This window comes from Jaculus jaculus, chromosome 1 (assembly GCF_020740685.1).
Source record: "Jaculus jaculus isolate mJacJac1 chromosome 1, mJacJac1.mat.Y.cur, whole genome shotgun sequence".
Lineage (NCBI taxonomy): Eukaryota > Metazoa > Chordata > Mammalia > Rodentia > Dipodidae > Jaculus > Jaculus jaculus.
Window position 1 is genome coordinate 142,085,602 of NC_059102.1, and position 23,472 is coordinate 142,109,073.

General features: G+C 48.4%; 1 protein-coding gene across 3 annotated transcripts in view; it reads right to left on the bottom strand.

The window, feature by feature from the left end:
• LOC101593628 (regulator of G protein signaling 3) overlaps nucleotides 1-23,472 on the bottom strand; it is a 204,278-nt gene that overhangs the window by 96,498 nt on the left and 84,308 nt on the right. For 2 of the 3 annotated variants that reach the window (XM_045158617.1, XM_004662725.2), the window contains exons 2-8: nucleotides 19,449-19,499; nucleotides 16,141-16,199; nucleotides 15,035-15,129; nucleotides 13,986-14,054; nucleotides 5,134-5,194; nucleotides 3,721-3,811; nucleotides 3,187-3,242 (exon numbers count right to left, since the gene is read on the bottom strand). The exons of the other annotated variant lie outside the window; for it this stretch is intronic. In XM_045158617.1, the coding sequence (XP_045014552.1) occupies nucleotides 3,187-3,242; nucleotides 3,721-3,811; nucleotides 5,134-5,194; nucleotides 13,986-14,054; nucleotides 15,035-15,129; nucleotides 16,141-16,199; nucleotides 19,449-19,499 (482 nt within the window). The remainder of the gene's footprint in view (nucleotides 1-3,186; nucleotides 3,243-3,720; nucleotides 3,812-5,133; nucleotides 5,195-13,985; nucleotides 14,055-15,034; nucleotides 15,130-16,140; nucleotides 16,200-19,448; nucleotides 19,500-23,472) is intronic. 3 annotated transcript variants of the gene reach the window in all.

The window sequence follows — 23,472 nt, forward strand, 5'->3', positions numbered from 1 at the left end:
CTGGAGGGAAACCCAGGCAGAAAACGCGCCCTGCTCTGCAATAGCGCACCTCGCGTGCAAGTCTCGGGGTCTCCAGTAGCAAATCCAGGAGACTAACTCAGTCATATAATCTGGGATGCTATGAGTGTTATACCTGCAGATGACCCATTTCAAGTCAGGGCACACAAAATACCTGGAGGCTAAGGCCTACCTGCCACTCAGCAGTTACTTAAAAGTCAATTTCTTCACCCACAAAAGTGGGCTTCATAAAGGGACTGATCCATGGATCGCACAGTCAAATGTGAGCGCTCATTACAAATCATGGGGCCATCCAGTGTCCTCATCTCAGCCATGAGAAAACTGAGGCCGAGAGAGGTTAAGGTCATATGCCAGGGCAGAACACAGGCCCAAAGTTCCTGCCTTGTAGTCCTAGAACCTGGTCCTATTGAGTAGCACAGCAGGAGCCCAGCCCACTCTGTGCATCTAGAAGAAGCCCCCCCCCCCCAAGAAAGCCCACTGCCATCCTTATAACAGAGCTTGGGTTTGGTTGCTATGATCATGGGCTGATGACCCACATCTTTATTTCCCCACCAGCATGATAGAGGATTTAAACAGGTGACCTCTAGTGACTTTCCCCAAGCCTCTTTTTTTTTAAATATTTTTTGTTCATTATTTATTTATTTGAGAGCGACAGACACAGAGAGAAAGACAGATAGAGGGAGAGAGAGAGAATGGGCGCGCCAGGGCTTCCAGCCTCTGCAAACGAACTCCAGACACGTGCGCCCCCTTGTGCATCTGGCTAACGTGGGACCTGGGGAACTGAGCCTCAAACCGGGGTCCATAGGCTTCACAGGCGAGCGCTTAATCGCTAAGCCATCTCTCCAGCCCTCCCCAAGCCTCTGACAATTACACTCTACTGAGCCATATACATGTCTCCAAGAGTACAGCCCCAAAAATCGAATGCACCTCAGAACAATGTCCCCAGGGACTTGAGACTATGTTCAGAATCTAGCACAAAGCATCAGTTTCTCGAGCCAACAAGAGACCTGCAGTGTTGATGTCCCTGTTTCCACAAATCATCTGTGAGGGTCCCTGAACCCCATCCCTGCTGTGCTTAGCAAGTAGAGAGAACGGGGGAGAAAAGCATTGGCAGCTGCACTCTGAAGCAGCAGAAAGTTTTTAAACTCCCAATTACGCCATGAAAAACAGATCTATCAAGTTACTCTAACACTGTGCTGTCCAATGTGATGGGAGGCTGGATGTATGTGCAAGGCAAACTAAAATTGTTCAAACTAAAATAAAAGTTGACTTCATGGGGCTGGAAGATGGCTTAGTGGTTAAAGGCACTTGCTTGCAAAGCCTACTGGCCCAAGTTTGAGTCCCCAGCACCCATATAAAGCCCAACATAAAGTATCTGGTGTTAGTTTACAACAAGAAATGCTGGCATAGCCATGTGCACACTCAAATAAATAAACAAGAATGTTTAAAAGTTTAAGAAAAACTTGACTTCAGTTTCTCAGTCCTACCAGCCACAGTCAAGTGCTCAATAGCCACAGACATCAAGCGGCCACCACGTGGACAGCAGCGTGCTGGCAGTGCCCTCCACAGGAGCCAGACCTCGGATATGCTCACGGCTCTATCCCAGCACTGGCACCAAGCCTGGCCCTTACAGATGTGAACACCTCATGATGCAGGAAAGAGTGGATGAACTGAATCAATGAGATAAAGAAGCTCACTAAATTGTGGTACATCTGTAGGCCAGGCATTAGGGAACATGTCAAAATCATATCTTCCACATACAGGAGACAGCACGGCATAGTCACACTGTGCACTAGAGGACAAGGCTACACTTTCCTCAGAGCCACCCTCCACCTCTTGCTTGCTGTTGCTTTACACCTCATCTGTAAGCCGGGTGGCTGACGACCACCTTAGAGGCGGTGGTGAGGGTTAGATCACAAAAGCACTTGAAGGAATAATTCATCACTGGAAATTTGATTTTCCTTCTCTCGGTAGTAAAAGAAACCATGTGTCGCCTGGTGGGTTCTGTCTGCAAAGAGATCCAATGAACTTTGGAGAATTCCACCAAATCAAATTGTGATGGCTAATCTCTGGTTGTCAATTTGACTGAATTTAGAATCATCACGCAAACAAACCTCTGGAAATGTCTGTGAGGGATTTTCTAGGTCATATTAATTGAGGTGAGAGGACTCATCGTGACTGGAGGGAGCACCATTCCAAAGGCTGGGGTTCTGGGCTGAATAAAAGGCAGAGAGCAACTGGGCATGGTGGCACACACCTTTAATCCCAGCAGTCAGGAGGCAAGGGTAGGAGGATCACTAAAGTCAGGGCCATCCTGAGACTACATAGTGAATTCCAGATCAGCTTGGCTAGAGCAAGACCCTACCTCAAAAAGAAAAAAAAAAAAAAAAAGGAGAGAGCAAGCTAAGCACCATCACCCGTCACTCTCTGCTTCCTTACTGTGGACCGAACATGACCAGCTGCCTTAATAAGCTCCTGCCAGCGCACTGTCTCCTCCAGGCCAGACTGCAGCCTCGGAGGGTAAGGTGAAGTAAGCCCTTTCTTCCCTAGTTGCTTCTTGTCAGATACTTGGTTACAACAGCAGGTAAAATAAGCCCTCGTGGAGTGAGAACCCACTGCCTTCAGGTCCACAGTCACAGCTGTTCCCTAACCTCAGCAGGCTTAATCTGAGATAGTGACTTGGGCTGAGAGGGATCGCAGAGGACCTGTGGAAAAGGGAGGATTTGGCCAGGCGTGGTGGTGCACTCTTTAATCCCAGCACTCAGGAGGCAGAGGTAGGAGGATTGCCGTGAGTTCGAGGCCACCCTGAGACTCCTTAGTGAATTCCAGGTCAGCCTGGGCTAGAGTGAGACCCTACCTCAAAAAACCAAAAAGAAAAGAAAAGGGAGGATTCGGCTTCTAGAAACCAAATCCAGTAAGATCCAGTTGCCTTCATTTCCTGATTCTCCCACCCCTGCCACAATCATGAATAACCCAAGAAAACATCCATTTCCTCTGATCCACCTTAGGAAAGTCAAGATCCTTTCCTTCACAGCACATGATTTGCTGAGTTTCACAATCCAATGCCACCCTTTTTTGGGGGGGGGTTCCTGGGCCAAGAGACTGACAAGGAGCAGAGGAGGGTGCCTGGAGCCCTGCTGAGGTACCACCCAGGCTTTCCCCACCCACCTGGACTTTCTCCCTGCTGTCAGGGTCTGCGCCTCCTGGTCTTCTCAGCAGTGGATCTGAAAGGTGACAGAACATAGTCAGAAAGCTTCTGCTGGCACAAGGGCCCATCCACGGACCAATAAGGGGTGAATCTCTTGGGGCCAATCCTGGGCTTCAGGATATTGGGAGGCCAAGGTTTGAAAAGGAAGGGGCTCAGGAGCCAAGGCTTCATGGAGAAGGACAGGACTGAGAGGAGTAGGAAATCCAAGTCCTGAACCTCCAAGCCCAGAGAGGCTCCTTCAGCCATGCAGCCTGAGCAGAGGCCCTTCAGGAAGCCCCGAAATTTCTATGAGCAGGGCAAAGGAATTGATCTGTGTGGGACCAGGTGACACTTTGCTCCAAGGTTAGTTCATCTGTGGTTAACAGTGGCTTGGGCAGAAGCATCTTGTAACCTGCATTCCAGCAAATGTAGAGACTCCTCATACCTGAGGAGGCAGGGACCGGTGCTCTCATGTGGGAAGAGAAAGGAGAGGAGCTGACGGAGCATGCACACACCTTTCAGGGGACGCAGCCGCCGCCTGGCCACCTTCAGGTGCTTGGTGCGGCCCAGGTCTTCCCCCAGCAAATAATACCAACCACTGATCTCCTGTCACAAGAGAAGTAATGGCACATTGAGACCAAGGAGGGTACAGGTCAGGCAACCACCAACGCCTTAAAAAGTAACAGCTGAGCTGGGCGTGCTGGTGCACACCTTTCATCACAGCACTAGGGAGACAGAGGTAGAAGGACTGTTGTGAGTTCAAGGCTACCCTGAGACTACATAGTGAATTCCAGATCAGCCTGGACTAGAGTGAGACACTACCTCAAAAAAAAAAAAAAAAAAAAAAAAAAACTGGGCTGGAGAGATGGCTTAGCGGTTAAAGCGCTTGCCTGTGAAGCCTAAGGACCCCGGTTTGAGGCTCGGTTCCCCAGGTCCCACGTTAGCCAGATGCACAAGGGGGCGAACGTGTCTAGAGTTCGTTTGCAGAGGCTGGAAGCCCTGGCGTGCCCATTCTCTCTCTCTCTCTCCCTCTATCTGTCTTTCTCTCTGTGTCTGTCACTCTCAAATAAATAAATAAATAAATAATTTTTAAAAAAAACTAACAGTTAAGGGCTTGAGAGCTTATTCAGCAGTTAAAGTCCTATAAAGCCTAAGGACCTAGGTTTGATGCCCCAGAACCCGCATAAGCCAGATACACATGGTAGCACATGCATCTGGAGCTCGTTTGTAAGAAGCTAGAGGCTTGGTATGCCCCCTCTCTTCCTCCCTCTCTCTCTCATAAATAAAAACAAAATATTTTTAAAAAGTAATGGTAGCCAGGCATGGTGGCACACACCTTTAATCCCAGCACTCAGGAGGCAGAGATAGGAGGATCGCCATGAGTTCAAGGCCACCATGAGAATACCTGGACTTGAGCAAGACCCTACCTTGGGAAAAAAAAAAAAAACAGTTTGAGGTACGGTGGTAAGTGGAGGCAGCTCAGGGCTAAAGGGTGTCCTGACTCCACACCTTCACCCAGCCTAAGGGAGCCCCACAGATGACAGCACTGCCTCTTCCCCACACACCTGTTGGACCCCAGAGAATCAGACCCAGAGATGCATCAAGAACCTCTGAGTGGGCCACCAGAGGTGTCTGGCCTCAGGTCCCAAACACCCCTGAGGGACCTGCCAGTGTCCTTTATGACAGATACCAGACTCAGCACCTGAAGAGACCATGGGCCATCAAACTGCTCTCTGGAAGCAGGTCCAAGCCCTCAGCCAGGCCAGTGACCTCCATTTGAGGCCACCGCACCTGCCTTAGGTAGTGGGAGGTCAGGGAGGGCACCATGTCACGGATGGAAGCTCTGCTCCAGCATTTCCAGGGGAATCCTGCCTGTACCAGCTCAGGCCTAGGTTGGCTGACACCCTAGAAGTTTCCTGGGAACCTACCTTGTCCGGAGTCAGGAGGGACTTCACCCCAAAGCTCATGCAGCCAATGAGTGCCCGTTGCCTGCGAGAAGAACAGAGAGTGGGCGCTGCTGGCCTGTCCTGTAGGGCTGTGGGATGCTGTTTCTCTACCCAAGGTTTACAGAGAGCACTTCCTCTGCACTGGCTCCTTTGTCCTTCCCACTCTGGAAGCCGAGCACAGAGGAGTCACCTCTAATTTGCAATGGAAAACACCAAGCTGGGTTGGTTCCCTTCCTAAGGTCACAAGTAGTCAGGTCATGGAGGGGTGGGGGACCTGAGCATCTGATGCACAATACTCGCCCCACTGCCCTGGAAGCTCAAGACTACCTGGAGTGTCTTTGCTGTTTGAGTCCTAGGCAAGTGGAGACAGCTGTCCCTCTTAGGGACTTAGCCCCTACATCTGCTGGGGACACTTAGCCAAAGGAAAAGTATAGGAGCCTAGCTCATGCAGCTTTGCCTCAGGTCCTAGTGGGATTTACCAGTTCTCAGATGGCTACTGACCAAGTTCCAAACACATCCAACACACAAAAGTCACAGTGACCCATCTGACCTGGCTGTTAGTAGGACAGTCAGGTGTGAGCCAGGGTCAGGCCTCCTATAATGTCAGGCTAGGAGAGGGGCAGAGTTCAAGTTGAGCCTTTTTGGGTAACAGAAATTCAAAGTTCCTGAAGAATGTCCAACTGCCAGGAACTGGTTAACAGCTTTTGTTGGTGGTGGTGTTGTTGTTATGAGAGCGAAAGAGATAGAATGTGTGCTCCAGGGTCTCCGGACACTGCAATCGAACTCCAGCTGCACCTTGTGCACCTGGCTGACATGGGACCTGAAGAGTTGAACATGGGTCCTTAGGCTTCACAGGCAAGCACCTTAATCACTAAACCATCTCTCCAGCCCTGATTAACAGATTTTAATAATGATGGAATCAACTGATGTTAACGAAATGAAAAACCTTGCCATTGTCAGGGAAAAGAACATTTACAAAGCTATGGTTTAATGAGAAAGAGGCCCTCAAAAATATTAACAATGTCTATGCCTGGTATAAGAGATTGTTAGAGATTTTTGTTTTCTTCTCTGAGTTGTCACTGTTTTCAAATTTTCACAAGGAACGAGCACTACTTTTGTAATCAGGGGAAAAAACAGAATTATGTATTTTTAAGTACTTCTATTGTGTCATGCCCTGCTCATGCTGGTACTAGAGTCTTTTGTGGGTTGTGTATTCTCTCTGTCTCTCTCTCTCTCACCTCAGGTGTCATTCCTAAGGAACACTATTCATCTTTTCTGAGACAGAGTCCTTCATTGGCCTGCAGTCCACCAATTAGGCTGGAATGACTAACCAACTCTTCCAGGGATCCCCCTGTCTCTGCTTCCCCTGAGCTGGGCTCACAAGCATATGCCACCAAGCCAGGCACTTTCATGCAGGTTCTGAGGATCAGATCCATTGACTCGTACTTGCAAGACAAGCACTTTACCAACTGAGCTCTCTCCCCAGCACTTTTAAATTTTTTTTCTCTGTGTTTTCTTCTCTCAAACTGCATCTCCCAAGCCAGATCACATCATAGACTGGTTTAATGACTATCCAGAAACATCACGGATATTTCAAATGGAATATAACCCTGGTGGCTGAATCCACAATCTGAACAGTCCACATATATGAGGGATCTGGCCTGTCTTGGGAGTCACAATATCAAAGCCAAAGATGGAATGGACTGTGATGAGGTAGTGAAATCCCAGCAGGGGCTGTCTCTCAGGACAGCTGTTCTGACCAGCAGTGCACCACAGGGCTACCAGAAAAGTCTGCCTGACAGAGATAGGTGGATCACAGTGAGTTCGAGGCCACCCTGAGACTACATAGTAAAGTCCAGGTCAGCCTGGGGCTAGAGAGCAAAATCCTACTTCAAAAAACAAAAATAAAAAAAAAAAAATATTTCAAGATGGCTGGAAAGATGGCTCAACAGTTAACACACTTGCCTGTAAAGCCCAAGTACCGGGGTTCACTTACCCAGTACCCATGTAAAGCCAGATGCACAAGGTGGCACATGGATATGGAATTCACATGCAATGGCTAGAGGCCTTGGCACGCCCATACTCTCCCTCCCTCCCTCTCTCTCCCTCTCTCTCCTTCTCTCTCAAATAAATAAATAAAATATGTTTTAAATTAAAAAAATGTCTGTCTAGAATACATGCCTAGATCCAAATCCAATTGGTCTAAAGCAAGGTATGGGCATGGGATCCTGGAGAAAGCTCTCCAGGGATCTTATGGGGCACCTACCCATGCCTGCCCCAGCCAGGGAGCAGAGGTCTGGAAACCTCTATAAATAAGTATTGTTTGGATTGTCTGGAAAGGGTGGCAGCTTGCCACCTGACAGTTGTGAGCAAAACAAAATGGCCTTCTCCCCAGCGGCCAAGCCCAGTGAGGGGCAGGGACGCAGGAGGCTGGGGACTGGTCCTCAGCACTAGGCTACAGCCGCAGGACTGGGTGGGGCCTTCTCTCGCCTGTTTCTCACCACTGCATCCCTCCTCCAGCTGTAGCTCATCAGCACCCCTCTTCTTGCCCTGTCCCCAACAATGCAGTCACGCCAATCAAGCAGCCCTTCTGCATTCACCTCCTCAGCCCAGCCAAAAACAAACATCCCCCTCCCCCTTGGGAAGGGGCCAAGGTCACACTAGCAAGAGGCAGTTAGTTGCAGTGCTTGTCACAAGCAGCAGACACTCGTCTGTCCTTTTGCCTGGCAGCACATTTGGGAGAACCCCGGCTGGTACCTAGGTGCTGGACACTCAGTTCTCGCGCTGGCCATGGCCGCAGACTTCCACATCTGTAGCTGTAATAAATGCTGCCTCTCTCTACTCTGCAGTAAGCGGAATTTTTATTCCCTTGTGCTTAGAGAATGCTAAATGGTTAATAACCTCCCTTGAGCTTCGCTTCCTGCTAAGGGGCCTCCAGTGATTTCATGATCATTCAGGCAGAGTAAATTGTCACAATTAATGTCCGCAAGCAGGAACCTCTCTCTGAATGTACTTCAATTAGCTACTTCTGAAGGCTACTTTTGAGAACCCTTTGGAGGAAGAGCTGCTTTTACATCAGCCTAAGCATATGGCAGTGTACCAGCCGGCTTACCAACCTGGGCACCAGAGCTCATGCGGGAGAGGCCTGCAGTTTCCCTAGGTGAAGGCTCTCTGGAACTATGCCTTGGTCACTGTGGATGGCCAAGGCCTGAGCACTGGGCCTGTGCACTCAACACAATGACAAATGAGGGAATCCATCATGCCCACAGTTGGCAAGCACTGGGCAAGGAGCCGCAATGTTAAGGAAACAAGACAAATAGGCAGGAATTTAAATAGCGGCTCAAGATGGCAATACAGAGCCTGGCAAAAGACGGGGTGAGATTGACAGATGAATGGGCACAGGCAACAAATTGTGAAGGTACAGGAGGCAAGAGGCAGGTTAGGGCAGAGAGGCTTGCAGGAGGCCTAATGAGCTGGGCCCAAGAGAATGTGAGGAAGAGCATTTCAGGCAGAGGAAACAAGCAGTGCAAAGGCTCAGAGGTAACTTTACAGGGCACCCAGGGGAGCAGCACTCAGTTTACCAGAAGAGAACGCAGAACTTTTTAGGGAAGGCACTTTAATTCTTTCTTTCAGGGACCTGAAGCTACTTTGTATTACAGGGTTATGTAATTTAATCTTAGTGTATTTCTAACTTGATGGCTTATATTGAGTATATATTTTTCCATTCAAGTTTTGTTTTCCTTAGGCTATGTCAAGTTTTGTTTTCCTTAGGCTATGTACCTATCGCTAGTTATAAGCTTTCTGGCAGTAGACCACTGAACTTAAAACCAAGATTTTGTTTATGAAAGGGGTTGAAGGAGAAGGTGTCCCCTACAGTGCTCAAATGACACACAACAAGCAGACCCTCCATAAATGTAGTTATTGTTACCATAAAATAGTGTTTTCAGGCTAGAGAAATAGCTTAGTAGTTAAGGTACTTGGCTGCAAAGCCAAAGGACCCAGGTTCAATACCCCAGTGCCCATGTCAGCCCCATGCACAAGTGGCGCATGCCATCTGGAGTTCATTTGCAATAGCTTGAAGCCTTGGTGTTCCCATTTCTCCCTCCCTCCCTCCCTCCTTCTCTCTCTCTCTAATAAATAAATATTTTTTTAAATGAATTTTCAAAAGATCAGGCTGGAGAGATGGCTTAGCGGCTAAGGTGTTTGTCTGCAAAGCCAAAGGATCCCGGTTCAGTTCTCCAAGACCCACATAAGCCAGGTGCACAAAGGGGCGCATGCTTCTAGAGTTCATTTTCAGTGGCTGGAGACCCTGGTGCACCTATTCTTTCTCTCTCTCTCTCTCTCTCTCTCTCTCTCTCTCTCTCTCTCTCTCAAATAAATAAATAAATAAACTTTTTTTAAAAATTTAAAAGATTGTTTTCTTCAGTTATTATATCTATGTATTTCTTAAGCTGGCTTCTTTCTTTCCTCCATAACGGTTTCTCTCTGGTAAGTTGAATGTCCTTCAGAGAAGTGGTTACAAGTCTCCAAGACTGTTCCCTGGCCATGAGCTATGGAAGTGTGTACATGGTAGCAGAAGCTTCAACTTGGCCTCCAGCGCAGCATCAGACAGGACCGTCAAACAACTTAGTTCTATTATCTAAGTGTGATGATGCCCCCATGGCTGTGTTTCTCTAGAAGCCACCTTTATAGATATAGTGGATGAGATGTGCTGATGTCATGGATTTGTTTTAAAATAATCCACTGGAGAAGAGGCAAGCGGGTGAGGCCTAGTGAAAAAGATTGGTCATGCATTGCTAACAGGTGAAATGGGGCTGAGTCTATGAGGACTGATGTCTTCTGTCTTTGCATATGTTTGAAAATAGTTTTTTAAGTTTAGCCAGCCATTGCATGAAAATGTCTATAATTTCTTTTTAAATTCATAAACATGTGGTGTAAGAAGCAAACATTATCAACCACTGCATTTAAAACCTTTTTAAAGATTTATTTTATTAATTTATTAGAGACAGAGAGGCAATAGAGTGAGAATGGGCATGCCAGGGCCTCTAGCCATGGCAAATGAACTCCAGACACATGCGGCATCATGTGCATCTGGCTAACATGGGACCTGGAGAATCAAACCTGGGTTCTTAGGCTTCACAAGGCAAGTTCCTTAACTACTAAGCCATCTCTCCAGCCCCAACTACTGCATTTCATAGGCAAGGAAACCGAGACCCAAAACTGGGAAAGGTCTGGCCCACCATCTCACAGCCAATGAGAGTAAGGCCCTGCTCTCCTCAGCTGCGCCGGGACCACCAGCATGTGCTAGACTCATCACACACCTGCTGCCAGGGCTTCTTTGACCAACATCTTGACTCCAGTAGGAATCTACAGCCATCACTGGAGGCTCTGAGGATTTGCAGGCCAGATGATTCCCTCTTGCTGCCTACTGGTTTCAAAGTGTGCCCACTACACATTTGGCTGGGTGACTTATATAAAGCTACACTGCTCATGTTCAGAGAAATAGCCACAGGCCTGAAGAGCAAGCGCTGATGAGGGCTATGCATGGCTTTGAGGTCACTCGTCATAGGAGGAGGGCAAGCGTCAGACTGCCTGGATTTGCCACTGGTTTTCCCTGAATCCAGCTATGTTACCTTGGGCAAGTGGCATGACCTTTCTGTCCCTACTTCCTCTCCTGCAAAAGAGCAACAGTAATATCCACTTCATAGGACTAAATTATATAATGCATGGCATGTGCTAAGCATCTACAAGTAGTAAGTGCTTAATGAATACAAGCAGCTGGGTGTGGTGGTGCATGCCTTTAATCCCAGCACTTGGGAGGCAGAGGTAAGAGGATGCTGTGAGTTCAAGGCCAGCCTGAGACTACATAGTAAATTCCAGGTCAGCCTAAACTAGAGTGAGACCCTACCTCGAAAAAAATTATATATATGTATTTATTTATATTTATGGTTATATGCTTATATGTAGTTATATAACCTTAAGTCTGGTCTTCATAGGCTTCAGCTTCCCCTTCTCTGAAGAAAACAATAATTTCTCCTCCTCAAGGTCAAATGAGGATTAAATGAGATAATGTATGGAGAGTGTCTGACAGCAAATAGTTGAGTAAATAAACGCTTGCTTCCTTCCTTCCATTATGGTCTTTTATGTTGATAAGTTGAATGTCTGTCCTTCAGAGAAACACAATTTGATTTGGGAGCTTTTCAGAAGAGCCCAGATTTCTTGCAGTCACTGTCTGTCTCCTCTAGCTCAGAGGCCTCCTCCTTCGGAATATCAACAAAGGAATGTTCCCCCAAGAAAACTGGGATGCTGAGCCCACCAGCACAGTGCTGACAGCTTCATCGGGGAGGGGACATTTTCTCTGCAGGAGATCCTTGTCTGAGCCTGCCCTGTCCCTCTTGAGCTTTGGGCTGAGGCTGTAACCATGAGCCTGGCTATATTTGATTTAATAAAAGAATCTCACTTTCCCAAAATAGGCAACAAGTAGAGACAGTGCCCTGATGGTGCTGCCTCACCAGGGGCTGACTCACTTTCCCCAGCTTCACTTTCTCTCCCAAAGTAACGAGACCCGTCTCGCTGGCTCCTCCAGCAGCTCTGCCGGCTTGCTGTGTCCTCCCAAGGGGCACCGCTCCAGCCCCTGCCTCTACCCAGGAGCTTGCTGGGTGTCTGTCTACTTCTCCTCCGTCACTACTTTAGTTTTCCTTCAGGGCTTTCCTGGAAGATCCCTGTCTCTTTGAAGACAGGGCCCTGACACCCAGTGCTCCCTTGCGTAGTCTCACTTTCCTATATTTCACCCTTTGTCACTGTAATGGCCCCACATTTGTACCACTAACCTTCTAGAGAACCTAGAAGCCCTCAGAACTTCAAATGTTGGTGCCAGAAAGTGTGACGGATGGATGGATGGATGAATGGATGGATGTGGGTAGGTGAATGAGTGGAGGGATGAAGGGATGGATGGACAAGGCCTATAGTACCATGAGCACCTTGGTGTGATGAAAATAGATACTGATCACAATAAAAGAAACCTTTTCATTCTGAAGGCTGAATAGGGCCCTCCTAATACCTTTTAGGGTACTAGAAAGCACTTGGAATTTAGGGATGTAACTTAAAAATAGAATACCTTTGTGATGATGATAATTCTTATACTTGTGTGTGGGCCTACCTAAAGGCATTCACAGAAATCACCAGGAACAATACAACTCCTTTATAGACTAGGAGTTAACATAATGTCTAATAAACTTGTAACACATTTCCTTTAAAAAAAAGTATAATGCCTGCATAGCATGCACAAGGTCCTAGGTTTAATCTCCAGCAATACACACACACTCACACACACACTCAACTCTGAAACATTTTCCAGGTTTAAGCTAGAGATTTGGGGTGGTTTTTAGTCATACAAGCCTCTTTTCAGTCCCATTCAGTTCCGTGATTGCCTGAAAAATGGTACTGGCGAGCGGGTCTCCCAGATTCTCCAGACGCCGCCACTCAGCCAGCCCCACTGCTGCTGTCACAGCAGGCCTTCTTCACAGGCAGTTGTCCCCACCTCACCTCCTTAGCAGCCAATCCTCACCCTCACCAGTCCATATCCCTTCCCTGTTCATACCACCTACTGTTTCATTACTGATGACCACATCTGTCCTCTTGTGACCCCCACTACCCACAAGATAAGCTTGTTTAGATTTTCCCCCATGAAACTTCAGCACACCCTAACCAGGCTGCCCGTGGCAATCTGAACAGACCACACCTACCCCCGCCTCCTTGCCTTTGTTTATGTGTGCCTGGCCTGGAATGCCTTTTCCACCCTTTTCTCTGGGTCTTACTCTTAACTCTATGGCCACATTCAAAATCCCACTTTTGGGCTAAGGAAATAATTCAGTCAGTAAAGGGCTTGCCTTGCAAGCATGAGGGACAGGGTTCAAACCTCAGTACCCATGTAAAAATTCCAAGTATGACAGCACTCACCTTATCTAATCTACCTAATTGATGAGTGCCAGGTCAATGAGAGACTCTGTCTCCAAAAGACGTGGACAGATTCCTGAGGATTATACCCAAAGTTGTCATTTGGCCTCCATGGCATGTATACACATGCGCATGCTCATTTGCCCGCACATATACAAACACACACACACACACACACACACACACACACAAAGAAAGAATTTAATCCCACTTCCCACGCACTTCAAATGTTGGTGCCAAAAAGTGTGACAGCTGGAGGGAGGGAGGGAGGGAAGAAAGGAGGGAGGAAGGAAGGGAGGGACAAGGTCTATGGTACCATGAGCACTATTGTGTGATGAAAAGTAGATTCTGATCACAATCAAAACTCTTTATTCTGAAGGTTGAATAGGGCCCTCCTAATACCTGATCCTTGCCCACAGTGACTTTCCATATTATTTATTTTATTCTTTTACTTGGGCAGCCAGTATCTATTATCTATTATCATCTATATGCCAACCACTAGGTACCATGGTCACTAAGAGTCCTGGTATATAGAGTCCTACGAAACTGGGTATATGCATGCTGTTCCTGTAGTTTATCTCCAGGCGGTGCCCGATGTCCCTTCCTAGACAGTCGGCATCTTCAGAGCAAAGCCCCAGTGTAGGCTGGTTGGCAGCCCTGGTGGTCTTATTGATACCAGTGAGCAAATGCTTGTTGACAACAGGGTCTTAGCTTCTCCTTGAGTGATGGGGAGTCAATGGGGGGTATTCTTTGCAACTCAGTACAGTCACCACCGCTCATTTATCCAGAAGGTGCAGATCAGACCCCTGCTGCATGTTGGCCACCTGCTACCCACAAAGCAGAGCAAGGTTTTAGTCCAGCTCAGCAAGTCTCCTTACCTGGACACGCTGGCCCTGTTCCACACAGTCACCAGAAGACGTTTCTGATCATCCTCCTCTGGGACAGGACTGAGATATAAAAACAGACCACCAGAGCATCAGGAGGGCTGAGCCAGGCCAGACCCATCACCATGCAGTCACTCTTGATTGCAAAAACTTGGAAAGAATCTAAACAGCTGATTAAATAAATTAGAGGGCAAAAACTATGGGAGATGAGTACTTATGTGCATAACAGTTTATATTACAAAGTAAAGGACAAAAAGGACATTACAGTACATCACTAGAAAACAATTCCATGTTGTAAATACACACAGATGTACATACCCACACAAATAAAATGATCAAACAAGAAGGAAAGTAGAGCATATATGTCTGAATAGTAGAATTGGGGGTAATTTTCTACTTCTTTCTTTTTGCTCATCTATACTTTCTACTTTGTATAAAATGAAATTTTACCTTGTGAGTGAGGAGAAAACCAAAACATTATTATTAATTTTCACTAGTAGGAAAATACCATATGTCAATGACCTTTCCATTGGCCCCAGAGACCAGAGGTGGGGAAATAACAACCAGTGGTAATAACAACCACAGCTCCCACTTGGCCAGGCCCTGACACAGGCCCCACTTATAGTCCCCAGCCCTCCCAGGCAGGTACTATTACAAATAAGGAAACTGAGGCCTGGGAGTTTAAGTGAAAACAAGGATGAGCAGACAAGCCATCCCTTGGCTTGGAAAAGTCCTGCTGAAGGTAAAAATCTTGGCCACAGACTCAATGGGAAACTGCTTACTCTTTTTCAAGGACTGTCACCCCCAGGCTGGGCACTGCCATCAGCCAGCCAGCCAGATGATACCATATCACTCTGGGCCTCATTGCTGGGCCCCAGGCCAGGGATGCAAGGGCACAAGGGAATGGGAAAACAAAGACATGCTTTAGAAGTCACTGGTTTTCTGCTTAGATCTCCTTCTAAATCTGGCAAACAGAGTTCTTTGGAGATAAACACTCCCTCCCTCCCTCTCCTCTTGAGGGCCTGGCTGTGCCAGATTCTTACAAGAGGAAGTGCTCATGGAAAGCTGGGTCTCTGCAGTCCGAGATGGTCTGTGTCTTCTGAGAGCAGAGCTGATTGTCTTCGGGAATCAAAGATATCTTGAGGTGGAGAAAAGCAGGCATTAGCTCATCTCAGATATGCATCACCACCAAAGCCTAACAGCTAACTCTGCACATCTCCAAACAAAAACCTTCCCAGAGCCCTTCACACCAGCCTCTTCAGAGCACAGAGCAGAGTTCCCATCAGGACTAGGGGGCCTGGGGCCAGAAGCTTCAGAATCATACACCAGGACAAGGCATCGTGGTCAGTGGTACCAAGAAGGCAGTCACCAGAAATGGGGTATCAGTGTATCATCTCTGTTCTTGCCCTAAGCAGGAAGGTTTCCTCCAAAGCCAAAGGTCGCCTCTCTTCTATGTCCCTATAGCCACTCGGTGCATCCTTCCCAAGAGGCTCCAGGCCAGCCCCCCACAAGTCCCCCAGTCCCCGCTCTCGCCCCAGGGCTCTTCTTTCCCACCTCAGATGCCCAGCCGCTTGCCATCGAGGCCTACTCCAGGCTCTTGGTAGGGAAAGACTTCAGAGAGAATGCTGAGTGGGGCATCTGGGGTCTGTATCTGGCATCATGCCTGCCACACTCTGAGACGTTCCTGGATTTTGGCTGCCACTCTAAGCAGCCCTTTGTGTCTGTGAGACTGTGGCTTCACTGCAAGGGCTCAACCCAGAAGGGTCCTCCAGCCCTCAGAGAAACTCCCTCCAGTCGCCTGCCCAAGCCTGACTGTCCTCCTTTAATTTGGAGGGGAACAGAGATAAGGATGCTGCTTTTCACAGAAGGTTTGGACTTGCCATCCACGTGCTCACAGTGCTCATCTATGTGGATGCCCAAGATCACCCTTAAGATTCTGGCTCTTACCCAAAGCCCTAAGGATCAAACCAGGGAAAAGGCAAGGGCTTAACCTCACCCAAAGCCTAATAAATGCCCACTGACCCAGTGAATGAGGTGGTAGCCATGACTTTAAATGGCCCAAAGCCCACAGGTATGCTAGGACCTTGGGACTCCACCCAGTGACGTGGTCCCTCGATACCCACTCCCTTCCTCGAACCCCATCAGATACCTTCACGTAGGAGTCACAGGTGCCAGGCTCTTTGCTCATCAGGCCTTTGCCTTCGATGACTAAAAGAGAATTGAAATGTTGGGATGGGAGTGGGAAGACACATACACACACACTTGAGCACACGCATGCACACAGTGATGGAACAATCTGAAAGGAAATACAATGCCCACCTGTGCATAGCAGGGCTCTGGCCATTACTCCCAGGTCCTTACTGTTGGTATTGAGTCCTGCCTAGCCTAGTCCATGGCCATCATGCCCCACAGTCTGGCAGCACACTCACCACAGCATGAAAAAGCATATTCCATTCCCTGAATCTTACAGCTGCAGAGGAACTTAGGATCTATTGAATCCAAAAACAACACTGAATGGAGACAATGCCTTACTAGGGGGAGGGCAGAGAAGTAAGGAACTTGCTTAGTATCACAGAGCTACGGGAAGGGAAGTTGGACTAGAACCTATTCCTCTTCGCTCCAAGTGCGGTGCTCTGTCTACATCGCCAAACGTCCTCTGGGGACATGGTCCAACCTGGGGAATCCTACACAGTGTGCTGTGCTCTGCAATGGGCAATGCAGCACACGATCAGATTGCAGGGGCAGCTGCAACCTGATCACAATCACAAAACCACCTACCTTCCTACCACCTACCACCCACACATGTTAGAGCAGCAGCAAGTTACCTTTCCTCTAGGAGATCAGATCTTCCATCTTCCCATAAGTGAGTGGTGATAATACTTACTCACATGATGCTTCTACTTATTGAATGAAAACGTTTCTAAAGTGTTCGATAGAGTGACTGACAAATAAGTAACTATTCCACAAACGTTTGTTTATTAAATAATTAAAAAAAAGAGAGAATAAATAGGCCCTGGGGTTGTGGCTCGTTTGGCAGTGTGCTTGCTGAGCATGAGGCCCTGGGGTCAATTCCCAGCACACCATAAACTGAGCAAGGTAGTGCATGCTTATAATCCCATCACTGGGAGGTAGAGACAGGTAGGGCGTCAGCCACTTAGCAAATTGAAGGCCAGCCTGGGCTAGCAATCTCATCTAAAAAAATAATAAATACATAAATAAATGGATAGGAGCAGTTGAGTGCTACCAGAAAAGGAAGTGTGGCCCATTTGCCTGAGGTCCAGTACAATCAAGTAATGGGTCTTATAGGACCTGAACCTCCTTCTGTTTTATTTTATTTATTTGTTTGTTTTGTTTTGTTTTTTCAAGGTAGGGTCTCGTTTTCTAGCTCAGGCTGACTTGGAAGTCACTATGTAGTCTCAGGGCAGCCTTGAACTCACAGCAATCCTCCTACCTCTGCCTCAGGGATTAAAGACGTGTGCCACCACGCCTGGCTGCTCCTTCTGTTTTCTTTTGTGTTTGGTTTTGATTAAGCCCTGGGGGTTGGCTCACATGGAGTCCGAATAGTGTGGGCATGAGGCCTGAGAAGCCAGGCTGGATGGGATGAAGGGCTGAGGCTGGGGGGGAGCCAAAGCAAACTGTGCAGGACAAATGGCATGGTGGGGGCCAAGATGCATTTTGCAAAAAGTGTTTGTACAGCTGGAGTCCAGCCCTGGCGTGTGAAGAACACTCTCTTTTGGTCCTTGGGAACTTCACCTTGCACCCCTTCGGGCCAGGGGCAGAGGACCCCAGGCGCCTGCGGGTCTACTCTGCTCTGTATCCTAGCTACTGTTCCTAAGGGCACCCCTCCCCTCGAGAGCATGATTCTCCAGGACAGGATCCAGGCCTAGTGACCTCCCAGGTCTCCCTGGCCACCAGTGGCTGCAAGGCAGCCGTGGGCACACCCTCTCTGTACTCCCATGGAGGAGATCAGACCAGAGGTGGCACAGTGTGGTCAGTGCAATGAGGACACAAGCAGGAAAAAGCAAACAGTCCTGCAGGTGAGCCAGGAGCGCTTGTAACTCCTAAAGGGAAAAATAAGCAAAATGAGCCTGCCTCCCTGAGACTTATGATGTCTGAGGCAGGCACAGTTCTTGAAAAAGTAGAGGGTGGGAAAATGCCTTTTTTAAAGGAGTTCAACAAAAGAGGAGGGTTGTAGCTGGGCATGGTGGCACATACCTTTAATACCAGTGCTCGGGAGGCAGAGGTAGAAGGATCGCCAAGAGTTTGAGGCCAGCCTGGGAATACATAGTGAATTTCAGGTCAGCCCAGGCTAGAATAAGACCCTACCTCGAAAAATAAAAAAAAAAAAAAGAGGAAGGTTATGCCGGCCCCATGGAACAGAGGCATGAAGCATGAACTCAAGGAGAGTCAGCAAGCAGCTGGATAGAACGGGGACAGAGCGCCTTGAGTAGTAAGAGCCAAGGAGGCTGGAGAGAGAGACAGGGCCCGCTGGGCTCCACAGAAGGGGCCAGACAGCGGAGGCCAGGACATAAGCTTGGCACTGCTTCTGGTGCTTAGACTGGATGGGAGGAAGGAAAAACAAATGGGTACGTGGACAGGTCAAGAAAGAAGTCCTCCCACGCTGTGCCCCAGGTGTGTTAGGCAGCTCTTCAAACGCATCATGCCCTCTCTGGCCCCCAGGCCTTGCACTTGCTCCTCCTCTAGAGGAAGTGCTTGGCTCTCCTGCTCATTTCCATCTGGACAAAACCTGTCCTTTCTCCAAAATGGAGAATGGACATCAGTGCCTGTGCCAAGTCCTTCCTGGCATCCCTTAGTACCACCTACACAGAGGGAGGTGCTTCTGTTTGGTGTCTCCGGCCCCTAGAGCAACAGCAGTGCTCAACCACCAACACTAGAATTTATGCTTTTCCATTTTATTTAACACACACTTACACAAGGTTTACTGTGTTGTAGGCACTTTACCAATGGTCACTCTTTATGCTTCATAACAAACAACCCATAAGATGAATGTCATTGCCACCACCTGTAACGTGAGAAAACCGAGCCCGCTTCACTCAGCAAGTATCAGAGCCAGGATTCATGATCTTGACCATGACACTGTACTGCCAATCTTGGAATGAAAACATGAAAATGAGAAACAGAAGAAAGAGTAAAAGGAAGTCAGGAGTAAAGATAGAAAGGCTCCCTGTGGACCTGCCATTAGGGCTCAGGATGATCTGGAGGTGCCCAGAGAGAGAGCTCCAGCCTGCTGCGGGACAAAAGCCCAAGATGTGGACTCCAGACACATCAAGGTCAGAACAGGAGCTGGGTCTATGGAAAAAGCCCTAAGTGAACATCCACTTTTGTCAATGGTCAAACAACAGGATTCTAAAGAAAAAGAGGACCCCCACACTAGCTCCGGACATGAGAGAAGGGGCCTTTTCCTTCCTTGGTAAGCCTACACATGACCGTACTCACTGTGGAGCAGCAGAACCCGGTCCTGGGCATCAATCGACAGCTTCAGCTGACCTAAGGAAACAACGAAAGAAAAGACCTCACTTGGATCCTTGCTGGGGAATAGTGAGCGATGGTGATAGGAGAGCTCTCTTATTCATGTCAGGCCATTCGAAGCCACCCACAACCTCTGGTTGGAAAAGACCTCAGAAGCCACCTGGTTGTGCCCATCAGGAGGAGTCCCTTCTGCAGTACCACCAGCACTGGTTTGCCAGTGCTGATGCCACTCTGATGATGGAACTCCCATTGCTACACAAGGCAGCCCCAGTGGAGAGTGGACAGTGGCCATGTTAGCAAAGGTGGGACACCAGGCACCCTCATACCTTGTAGGAGGAAGGAAAGATGGAGGGCCACTTCTGGCAATATCTACTGGGATGCAAATGTACATCTCTTTCAACCTAGCCATCTTCATTCCAGGCTCTATCAGAAAGAAACAAATCCCCCACATGCTCACACAGGCTGTACTTCAGCACTGTGGAAAACAACAAAACATGGAAAGGCCTGATGTGTCCACCCACAAAAATAGTGACAGGCTCCACCTCCAGCTCTGCTAGGATAAGGTCTGGACTACCTCTAGATGACCCTTCATGGGAATATTATTGATAAGGTTTTTTTTGTTTTGTTTTTGTTTTGTTTTGTTTTTTGAGGTAGTGTCTCACTCTAGCCCAGGCTGACCTGGAATTCACTACGTAGTCTCTGGCTAGTCTCAGGCTGGCCTCGAACTCACAGCAATCCTCCTACCTCTGCCTCCTGAGTGCCGGGATTAAAGGCATGCGCCACCATGCCTGGCTTATTGATAAGTTTTTTAAAGAGACAAATGCAGAACCAAACAGATGAGGGGTTTGTGTGAGTGTGGGTGTGTTCTGAAAGGACACCAAATTAAAAACAGAAATTGACATGAGGGGGAAAAAACTGGGAACTGGAGAGAAGTAATCAAGAGAAATTCCAAGTTATTGCTTTTCTATTGTTTTAACAATATGAATGTACACATGAATAGCACTTTTATAGTTAAAAATAAAGCACTTAGAGATGGGGACAAGATGATCACTAGCTCAAGGCCAGCCAGTGCTATATAGCAAGATCCTGTCTCAAGAAACAACAAGGACTTGGGATATAGCCCCATGGTAGAGTGCTTGCCTAGTACGCGCAATGCCCTAGCCTCAATCCCCATCACCTCATAAATAAACAAATAAGATGACAGAGGAGAAAAGGACAGAAAAAGGAAGGAGACAGGAAAGAAGGAAGATAAAAGTGAGGAAAGAAGGAAATGAAAGAGGAAAAGAGAAAAATGGAAGAAGGGAAAATGTGAAGATAACAGACCAGGGCTAGAAAGCAGGTGAAGGATGAGGGGTGAGGTGAGGTTGTTTGTTTGTTTGTTTGTTTGTTCCTTCCTTGTTTTTCCTACTGCTTTTTAAATAACAAAAAAAAAAACTTCCTATCATCTTCAAAGATAGCCAAAAGGAACAGAGGAGAGAAGCCATATCTCTAGTCCTCTCTGACATCGAAAATTCCTCTCAGTCCAACAGGCTCTACTGGGAGCTTCAGGAAGGCACTGAACTCCATCCGTCTAGGGTCTGGAGGCTCAGAGAAGCAAGGCCAGGCACATGTACCTACCTGCTCCATGCATGCCACCCTGCCAGCAACCACCTTCCTGGCACTGTCACCTACAGGGAGGGGAGCCCACCTCCTACAGTGGGCATCCTTTCTCTTTCGAATAACTGATTGCTCTATGCTCCACTTAAGTGGCCTCTCGGGAACTTTCACTGGACCATCTGGCTCACCAGCTCTGGGCTCTCACCTCTAGACCTGATTTCAATGTCCTTTGGCCATTCCTCGTGGCAAAGTGAGACTCCTCAGCACCCCTGCTGTTCTTTTGGACATGTGCCCTGAGACTGGGCTGACGCCTGGAGTCTGGGCTTGGTTCTGGCTGCAAGATGAGCAGGCAGAGTTTGGAGATCAAAAAGAGGAAGTTGGGCTTGAGAGATGGCTTAGTGGTCAAGGTACTTGCCTGCAAAGCCGAAGGACCCAGGTTCGATTCCCCAGTAACCATGTAAGCCACATGCACAAGGGGCGCACACATCTGGAGTTCGTTTGTAGTGGCTAGAGGCCCTGGCATGCCCATTCTTCCTCTCTCTCTCTCTCTCAAATAGATAAAGAAAAATAAAATGTTTTCTAAAAAAAGAAGTTGCATATCTGCTAGCTGCATGAGTACCCCATCACTGTAATCTAGAGCCCTGGGTCTTCACACTGTGCTATAAACTCCAGCTGGAAACCATCCACGCTCTAGCCCTCTGCCCATTAGAAGCGCTGCTGTGCTCCTGCCTAGGATGCAGGTCTCAGAAGCCCAGGAGCCTGCTCCAGCTCCACCTTAGTGTCCTCCTCGGGCTCAGGACCTCAGTGTCCATGGCTAGAACACAGAACTAATGACAGGGGTTCCTGCATGCCCCAAGCTAGAGAGTGAGGAGGTCCTGGGATGAAAGGCTCCTTGAGAATCCACAGTATTATTATCTTAAGGACCAAGTGATTGCCACTTTTGAGGCTCCCTAGAGCTGAGAAACCTCCCACAAAACCTGTGCCTGCCCCGGGGTGGGGTGGAAGAAGGAGGTTGAAACAGACAAGGCACAGATCAAATCTCACCAACCCAACAGCATTCATGTTTAGCAAGAAATCGTTTTCTTTTTCCTGAAACTACTTCCAGTAAAACCAATTGTACCCCAGACATATTTAGATTCCACAGCCTTGCACAGCACCCATCACGCAACAGTGGCCCTTCTGGTCCCAACACAATGGTCTTTAATCCGATTTGGCAAGCATTTTAGGGAGGACTGTTCTAAGCAGCCAGGTGCTTGCTGCCCCCCTGGAGGCTTCCCAGCCCAGTAGCCTCGTCAGGGTTGGGAGCAGGGCTGAGGATGGAGCTGGAGGATGGCGTGATAGACCTGGGTCAGAGACTGACTCAGAACTGGGAGAAGAGCTGCTCCCCGCACCTTCCCTGGCAAGACCTGCCAAGCATGAGGACCCTGACCCCTGAACAGCAAAGACTACACTCCAGGCTCCCTGCTTAGTCCCTCTGGGCTCACGGACGGGGGTAACACGAGGAATTGGACCCTTTCCTGGGCCATGTCTGTCCCCTCTGCCCTTTCTATCAGTCCTCTCCAACAAATAAATGCCCAACACTCAGGCTCCCCAAAGTTGTCTTGCTCAGGCTCCTCACTGGTGGCCAGAATAGTCACATCTGCCTTGGAAGGTAACTTGGACCCACCCAGCACATCCAGGGTAGTCCCAGAGTCATAACTGCAGGTTAGAACTCTGCCCAGCTCCAGCACTTCTTGTTCGGCACCAGTCTTCTAGAAGCCAGCCCTCCACCCGCCAGCAGCCACCTCCTCTAGTGAGAATACTGCTGGTGCCAGTGCAGCCCTTGGGTTTGAGAACAGAGGGTCCATTAGGGACAGGAAAGGGTATATGCCAACTTCATCTGCAAGGGGTCCTGGCAATGGGTGCCCAGAGAGCCTGTAAGAATGCATCAGGGAGGGGGCTCAGGAGATAGCTCCATGATAAAGTGTGCTCTGTGCAAGTGGGAGGGCCTGAGTTGGGCTCCCCAGCACCCATATAAATGTCAGGCACACAAAGCAGCTGCCCCTAATTGCACTACTAGGGAGAGAGAGACAGGAGATTCCCTGGGACAAGCCAGCTCATTTCTCCAGCTGAATCAGCAAGCCCTGGGTTCAAGAGAGAGACCTTGCCTCAGTCAACAAAGTGGAGAGCCATTCAGGAAGCTGTCCAATGCCAGCCTCTGGCCTCTACATACATATACACACACACAATGCCCACAGATGTGTGCCCACACATACACATGCACACATGCTACACACACATACACAAAAATGTATGTTCTAGGAGACAGTGGATCCAGTGCCAAAGCAAGAACAGACAGAGTCCCATGGCCCAAGGAAAGTGCTAGAAGAGACTAAGCTTCAGAAAGAATCCCAGA